The sequence below is a fragment of the Bison bison genome, unplaced genomic scaffold (assembly GCF_000754665.1).
Source record: "Bison bison bison isolate TAMUID 2011002044 unplaced genomic scaffold, Bison_UMD1.0 scf7180017864260, whole genome shotgun sequence".
Lineage (NCBI taxonomy): Eukaryota > Metazoa > Chordata > Mammalia > Artiodactyla > Bovidae > Bison > Bison bison.
The window spans coordinates 7,493,550-7,502,182 of NW_011494832.1; the positions used below are offsets into that span (position 1 = coordinate 7,493,550).

At 35.9% G+C, this 8,633-nt stretch overlaps 1 protein-coding gene across 1 annotated transcript in view; it reads right to left on the minus strand.

Moving 5' to 3' along the window:
• Positions 1–2,326: 2,326 nt before the first annotated feature.
• SEMA3E (sema domain, immunoglobulin domain (Ig), short basic domain, secreted, (semaphorin) 3E) overlaps positions 2,327–8,633 on the minus strand; it is a 277,793-nt gene continuing 271,486 nt past the window's right edge. The window contains exon 17 of the mRNA XM_010848140.1: positions 2,327–6,539. Within this exon, the coding sequence (XP_010846442.1) occupies positions 6,087–6,539 (453 nt within the window). The 3' untranslated portion in view covers positions 2,327–6,086. The remainder of the gene's footprint in view (positions 6,540–8,633) is intronic.

Consider the following 8,633-nt stretch of genomic DNA (forward strand, 5'->3'; position numbering starts at 1 on the left):
ATGAGATGGTTGCATGGCATCACCAACTCGATGGACATGAGTTTGAGTGAACTCTGAGAGTTGGTGATGGACAGGGAGGCCTGGCGTGCTGTTATTCATGGGGTCGCAAAGAGTCAGACACGGCTGAGCGACTGAACTGAACTGAACTGAATCCTCAGAATCTGAAAATATGTTGTTACACGACGAAAGAACATTAGTAATGTAACTAAAATTACAAACTTTACCTGGGTAGGCCCAATCTAATCACATAAACCCTTAAAACAGAGATATTCCTCTAATCGGAGGCAGAAAAATGCAGCATAAGAGAAAGACAGAGAGGGTCTGAGTCTGACAAGGACTCAGTAGCCTACTGCTATTAACATGGGGCAGGGCAGTCCTGGAACCACAAGGAACAGAATCTCCTATTTGCCTGAACGAACTCGAAAGTGGATTCTTTACCAGAGCCCAGGCAGCTGATGCACTGATTTTGAACTTTTTAGATCCTAAGCAGAGAATCCAGCTGAAATACTTTGGCCTGGACTTCTGATTTATGGAAATCACATGATAAATTTGAATTATTTTAAGCTACTTTAAAAAGCCATGTAAAATTAAGAAACTCTTTAACCATTCTTTCAAAATAGGTTAAATTTATCGAATACTCTCTGAGGGATCGTCCTGTTTGTCAATAGCTCTTTTGCTTTTTTCCTTGAATGTTGAACTTATAATTTTGTCTTCCCCTTTCCCCAAATCCTATTTTATGGCACCAAGAATCCCCTAACCAGATAGCTCTAAGCCAACAGTTCCAGTTGAGAGGCCACTTTTCATCACTTTCTCCAGATGTCACTTTTCACTTAGCTTCAGATATTTTGAAATGTCTTGGAATATTAGTTCATAGACTCCTTTTGCATGTTTCTATTTCTTTCTTTTTTTGTTAAATTACTATTTTCTTTCTTTTTATGTAGCAGTTATCATTGCTACATCATTGTAGCTCCTCTGAATCAAAGTGTGGCTTTTTTAATGTCGTCCTGACCAGAAGTCCCAAGATTCATATTTAGAAGTACTTTTCACAACATTCCAAAGACTTGAAAAAAAATTTTTAAAGCTACACTCTTGTTGAGGGTCTTAGTACACAGAGAAAAATGAAGATTTGGACTATTTCCCATGAAAACATACTCTCAGAACAAATGCAATTCAATTTTATTCATTTACATAACTTAATGGCATTAGTAAGCAACTATCCCCTGCCTGGCATACAGTTTTTGAATAAAAAGATGGGTGCATACTTCTGTTCCCTTTGAATAACAAGTACGAGATTTCTAATCCTCACAATTGTTTCCCTGCTTTCCCTCAAATAATGACTAAATATGTATCTAAAAATCCATTTCAATGGGTTCATCAAATACTACATTAAAAGTAGGTCCTGTATTATACATACATGCAAGTGTGAAACATGTATAAACAGTTACCATTAATGGCACTTTCTTACCACAAAGCTGCCAGAAACAGTGTTCTAGATTGCCAAATTCTTCCTTTAATACATTGGGAATAATTACTTATTGATACAATAAATTCGGCCTTAAAAACAAAACTCCCAAAAGGAGGAGTCATTTACCATTAAATATCATTAAATCACCTCCCCAAGTAAGTAAGCAAGTAAGTGTTAGTTGCTCAGTCATGCCCAGCTCTTTGTGATTCCATGGACTGTAGCCCACCAGGCTCCTGTGTCCATGAGACTTTCCAGGCAAGGATACTGGAGTGGGTTGCCATTTCCTTCTCCAGGGGATCTTCCCAACCCAGGGATCAAAGCCGGGTCTCCTGTACTGCAGGCAGATTCTTTACCGACTGAGCTACAAGGGAAGCCCAAGTTCTTATTAAAATTAGCAGTTCAGTTCAGATACTCAGTCATGTACAACTCTTTGTGACCCCCATGGACTGCAGCACGCCAGGCTTCCCTGTCTATCACCAACTCCCAGAGCTAGGAAAGACAGCAATTTAGATACAAGTTGAGGCTTGCAAAAATCATAAACATCCGACCAGTTATCATCTTAAAAGCATTCATTTTCTAAATCTCTCACCTGGATGATGCAGCTTTGAAAGGAATTTCTGGCTACTGGTTCTAGAAACACAGTGTGGAAGGCACAAATCCAACTGCTCCAAGGCAATGAGATGAACACTCTCCTTCTTAGAAAGTTGACTTATACATTTGAAACGAAAGTGAACTAAAGTCTATTCTAAATCCTTGAAAATTAATGCTCGTCCAGTATTGCATGTTGACATTCAGGCTTGACATTATTATGAAACTTGGGTTCAACAGACAAGAACTTAGAAAACACTCTTCAGACAACACTTAAGGGTTTCACAAATATTTATTTCTTTATCCTCTAAGTTGAACTAAATAGAAATTATACATAATGGTACAAATTATTCAGTGTACATTGGCAGATCCATGTGACAGTCAGAGACCCATTGTCAATGGTCTTTGCAGCTTGCCACCATGTGGTAATAAGTCTCATAGCTTATCATCAGTGAGCAGAAACAATATGGCACATGCTGTTATGGATGCAGGCAAGCAAATAAAAGGAAGTCATAGAGACAAAAATACCCTAGTACAGTCCTCCAGTTTATAACTAAGCCATTTAAACACAAACAGAACACACTCAGTTTATAATGAAAGCCAAAAGATAATGCTATCTTCCCAAGAAAAATAAACATACCAGCTTAAATAACATACTATAATCAAAAGTTTTCATTGGAAATCAATTATTTATATCTGATTCAAATGCAACAATTGTTGGCCTGAAAAATGAGCACTGCTTTTGAAGAAGTAATTCAACGTGATTCTCTGCGGTAAGAAAAAGAACATCAACTCCTTTCTGTCATTATGACTGTGGCAATTTTTCCTGGGATCTCAAATACCTATTCAAGGCTAGGTAATAATTGTAATATTTTAATGTATCTGTCAAGCTGAAGACAATGCATTTTAAGGACAACAGCTGCTGTGTTTGATTCATGCTTACACAAGCACCCAAAATGATTTACTGTATTTTACAAATTTTACAAATGTTCATAATCACTATGAGGATTTATAAAACCCTATACCCTATAGTAAATATTAAATACTCGATAAAAATCTCCTAAGTATTTAACTAACTTTAGGAAGGAAAAAAGACTCTAATATATATATACACATATATATGTATATAGAATTGCCACTTACTTAGCAGGCAAAGACTTTCTGTTCCCTTTTTTTTCTAGAGCTCGTATTAGTGTTTACTTCTATTTTTAATCTCTGTTTCTCCGAGTTGATAAATTTGCACTGAAATATTCAGTAATAAACACAAAAGAAAACATTAACAATATAAAAGGCTAGATGTGTAAGAGACCTCACAAATCATAGAGTAAATTCTATTCAAGTTATAGTCCTTCTAGCTAACAAATCTCCATCTTTAGCTTAACAGGTGACACAGGACTGAAAACTGAGGTGCACATGATTTTATGCCAAAGCTCATTCTATTCACAGGTCCTCTCCCTTCCCGGAGAACATCACAGAGGACATCTGAAGAAGCAGGAGACTGACTTACGTGGAGATGTCCCTTAGGATTCTCACCTGTGTGTTCCCAGAGGGCATGATGTCTGGGGAAAATGTGCTGGGGCCAGGGTAGGTGACTAAGTATGTGTCCTTCCTGAGTTCAAGAAAAGGGGCATAAAGAGGACCAATTCACCTGTGATTTTCCAAGTTTGCACATTTCTCAAAGGAGATTCTACATTTGATTTCTAATGCCAAACAGAACAAAAGGCTGAATATGTTTTGTGGTATGTTTCAGATTGTCAAGAAGGACAGGACAGCATAGGTTGTTGGTTTGTCTTTTGAAAAGGCAGTATCTTAAAAGTGTGTGTGTGTGCGTGTGTGTGAGAGAGAGAGACAGGATACCTGCATGGGGGAGAATACAGGAGGGAAAAAAGGGTGGGAGAGAGACAGAAAGTAAGAAGATGGAAAAATAAGTATATATTAAATTTAGTCCTCTCCCTAAATTGTGAACTTGTGTCCTCAAAATTTATCAGACTATCAGTTAGCATTTTTAAAAGGTTTTTTGGCCTTATTAAAATAATCATCTCATTTTAGTTGAAACAGCTTGTAGAATCATTTAATTCTTAAGATTTATATAACAGAAAAGTTATTTTCCTCAGTTTTATTTCTCAAGCTACAAAATATTTTAGCTTACAGTTAACATCACTGCTCTCATTAACTGCTTTTGGGTGTGTTATTGAGATGGAAGTGATAGTCACATATACTGTACCTGCCTTATTCTAAAAAAAAAAAAATTGAATACAGGAGAAAATCCTACTTTCCCTTCTCTTGTGTTAATAGAACAATATTTTCAATGGTGCTTTGAGTCCTGCAGACACAAACTTTGCTAAGGACCCTCTGATCTGGGGTTATGGTTCTCTATCTCCACACTCGGTAGGCCTTTATTGAAACACATACAGCTTTCCGTTAATACTGAAATGGACAGTAATGACCTCCAGTGGATTTCTAGGTAAATAACAACTGTGCACTTCAGAGAATGTTAATTTCTAACATATTTGTTTCCTTTAGGACTTTTGGAGCTTGGCAACTTATTTAACGAACTTTCCAAACTTTCTTAAATTTACTAATTCTTGAATGAAGTTGCAAACCATCATATTATCAACTATAGCCTATAAGCTAATTTTGAAAACCGAGAATAATGTCATTCAAACTTAAATTTAAATAAATATTCATAATTATTTATGTGTAATTCACTTGCATTTAGTTTTAGTTAAATGAAAACTCTCAGAATTTCATACTTTAGAAAATTAACAGCTAAATAAAATAAGATAAAAAAACTTCAGGAAATAGTCATTTTCAAATATAAAAACCTCTGATAATATTTATAAGAAACAAGTAAAGATGCTCTAAACATCTTGGTAGTTAATTGAACCTCATGAAACAACTTTCCTATTTAATATAAAATTAAAAGGAAATATTGATATCTGAGTGCAGAATATTTTACTTTTTAAAAAATAAAACATGTTTCTGGAATAGCTTTTAGATTTCTGGGAAGATTATTTTTTTAAATAATCTTTACAATTTAAGTTTTAATAGGGCTTCAGTGCTTTAATACCTTCATTTTTGGTTTGTGAGGTAATAAATTATTCATAAATATCTTATAAGAATCACATTTTTACTTGTTAATTTTTTTTTTTTTTTCTGAAAATGACCTAGATGTGTTTATTGAAAGACTGGTTCTAAATTTTTACTGGACAATCCATAGAATTAAAAAAAGATGTGAGAATATACCTTTTCTACCACAAGAGGGCAGCAAAAATGTTTTCTGTCACTCCATCTGTCTTGACATTCTTTGCTGTCTTTGAGATGTTAACGTTAACTTTCTTCTTTCTGCCCTGGAGTGAAATTCAAAGAATGTGTTTTCATTCTGAAACAGAACTATTGTGAATGTGGTTTATTATTGAACGTTTTAGGAAGGACACAAGCCTCAAAGTGACCACAATTTTTTTTTTTTTTTTTAGTGACCACAATTTTTCTTTCATAGTTTACAATAATTACAACAGACCTGCTTCATAAAGTTCATGGCTTAGACAACACTACGACATTAATTCTTAAAAGAGTACAGATGGTTCACTTGAGAATGTTAAAGTATGTGATAATCTATATATTTTACACTGTGACGGAAAGGCAAAATTCATAAAGATTAAAACATTTATTTATTTTTGCCATGATTATGGAAAATATCTAATTTTTCAGCAATATTGCATTAATTTCAAGAGTAAAATAATAATTGCCATGGAAGAGCAGCCAACTAATCAAAGCTACAATTATGGTCATCTTTTGACAAACAGAATGTGAAATCATTGAGCAATCCATGGTTTAAAAAAAAATTAGTTAATTTTATGTGAGGTTAACCAGTCAAATGAGTATATAGAACAATTTATGATATCACCTCTATAGTCCTTTCTATATTACAGAAAACTCTTTTTAAGTAATACAAAGAAAGTATATGGTTTCTCTCTTTTTTTTTAGTTTCTAAATATAAATTTTTCAGAAGCCAGTAGAAGATTTCACCCCATCAGGAGTCCAGCGCGTGCCTCGGCAGGCGATAGTGCTCAGTTTTGGGACGGAGCTTCTTTTCCTGTGGGTTGGCATACTTCCACTTGGAAGGGGACATTTTAAGCTTTTTTCTCTTCTTATCTGTGCACCATACCTTTTCACAGTATTCTTCCACTCTCTGGAAGTTGCTATAACCAATCAGCTGCAAGAATTCCTTGTACCATGGTTTTGTCCCACGTGGGATGATGCTCTGAGCAGGACAAGGCATCTTATGAAGCCTATCCTCTTCAAAGTCTTTGTTAAACATCTCCTCCACTCTCTCCTCTTCCACTACTTCCAGGGTGATTTTACGGATTGTATGAACAAAACTATGCTCTACTGTCTGGCAAAAATAGGTCCCAGCATCCATTCTGCGTACTCTTAGGAAGAGTAAACCGAGGTCCATCTTAACCACTCTATCATCTGTCTTCACCTGTACAAGAACAAGAAAATCAAAGGCACTGAAGTATTATCCAGGAAATAGAATACCAGCTTATACCTTTCCACTATCTAGAAATTTTTTTTTCATTTTTGCAATCATATGATGAAATCCTATAAGTCATATATACATAATTATATATTATACATATATTATATAATGAATATATTAACTATATAATATATTATATGCACACTGGGTCTCTTCAATCATGTCTGACATCTTTGAGACCCTATAGAATGTTGCTCACCAGACTCCTCTGTTCATGGGATTCTCCAAGCAAGAATACTGGAGTGGGTTACCATACTCCTCCAGGGGATCTTCCTGACCCAGGAATCAACCCTGCCTCTCTTTTTTCTCTTGCATTGGCAGGTGGGTTCTTTACCACTAGCACCATCTGGGAAGCCCATAATATACTATATAAATGTATATACCTTATGTTAATATTTTATTTACATATTAATATTTTAATACATACATGTTTATTTTATATTATATTTATATCATTATGCTATATATATAATATAAATATATAGGAGAAAGAGGCTAAATAATTACATTAGGTGTGTGTGCATGTGTGAACATGTGTATCTGTGCACACATGTGTTTGTCCTAAACTTATTTATATTGAGATCACTTCATATCACAGACTTAGAGGTAATTTTACACCAATATTGTTAAGAGGAAACTGAGAGGGCTTTTTCCCTAATGATTTCCATTACCCATTAGAAAAAACATCCAGTTCAGTATAGCAGTCAAGCTTTGAGTGTAATGAAGAACTGTCAGATATAATTTTTTAATGGTAAAATAAATGCAATTTCTCACATTATTAGCTCAGAGGTTCTTATGTTTCCCAGATCACACTGATCAGTCTATGAGGCCCTGTGTTGGGAGAGCTGTGATATCCACACTCTCTCTCCTTATCAGAAAGAATCCATCCATTCATTAATTCAGTGAGCACTTCCTGCAGTTCTACCAGACTGTCCATTTAACAGACTAAAAAATAAACAACAAAAGTCCAGACTCTGCTCTGAAGAACCTCACAGGTCTAGTAAATATTAAGTCTGCATATACCTTCAGTACTCCACTATTTTCTTTTCATGTTTGTGACATAATAAATTACAGACATTATTTCTATCGGTAAATAATTATAATTCAGGATAAGAAGAGCACAGAAAGGCCGCCTTTGACTGTGTGGATCACAATAAACTGTGGAAAATTCTGAAAGAGATGGGAATACCAGACCACCTGATCTGCCTTTTGAGAAATCTATATGCAGGTCAGGAAGCAACAGTTAGAACTGGACATGGAACAGATTGGTTCCAAATGAAAAGGAGTACGTCAAGGCTGTATATTGTCACTGTGCTTATTTAACTTATATGCAGAGTACATCATGAGAAACGCTGGACTGGAAGAAGCACAAGCTGGAATCAAGATTGCCGGGAGAAATACCAATAACCTCAGATATGCAGATGACACTGCCCTTGTGGCAGAAAGTGAAGAGGAACTCAGAAGCCTATTGATGAAAGTGAAAGTGGAGAGTGAAAAGTTGGCTTCAAGCTCAACATTCAGAAAACTAAGATCATGGCATCTGGTCCCATCACTTCATGGGAAATAGATGGGGAAACAGTGGAAACAGTGTCAGACTTTATTTTTCTGGGCTCCAAAATCACTGCAGATGGTGACTGCAGCCATGAAATTAAAAGACATTTACTCCTTGGAAGGAAAGTTATGACCAACCTAGACAGCATATTCAAAAGCAGAGACATTACTTTGCCAACAAAGGTTCATCTAGTCAAGGCTATGGTTTTTCCCGTGGTCATGTATGGATGTGAGAGTTGGACTGTGAAGAAGGCTGAGCGCCGAAGAATTGATGCTTTTGAACTGTGGTGTTGGAGAAGACTCTTGAGAGTCCCTTGGACTGCAAGGAGATCCAACCAGTCCATTCTGAAGGAGATCAGCCCTGGGATTTCTTTGGAAGGAATGATGCTGAAGCTGAAACTCCAGTACTTTGGCCACCTCAAGCGAAGAGTTGACTCATTGGAAAAGACTCTGATGCTGGGAGGGATTGGGGGCAGGAGAAGGGGA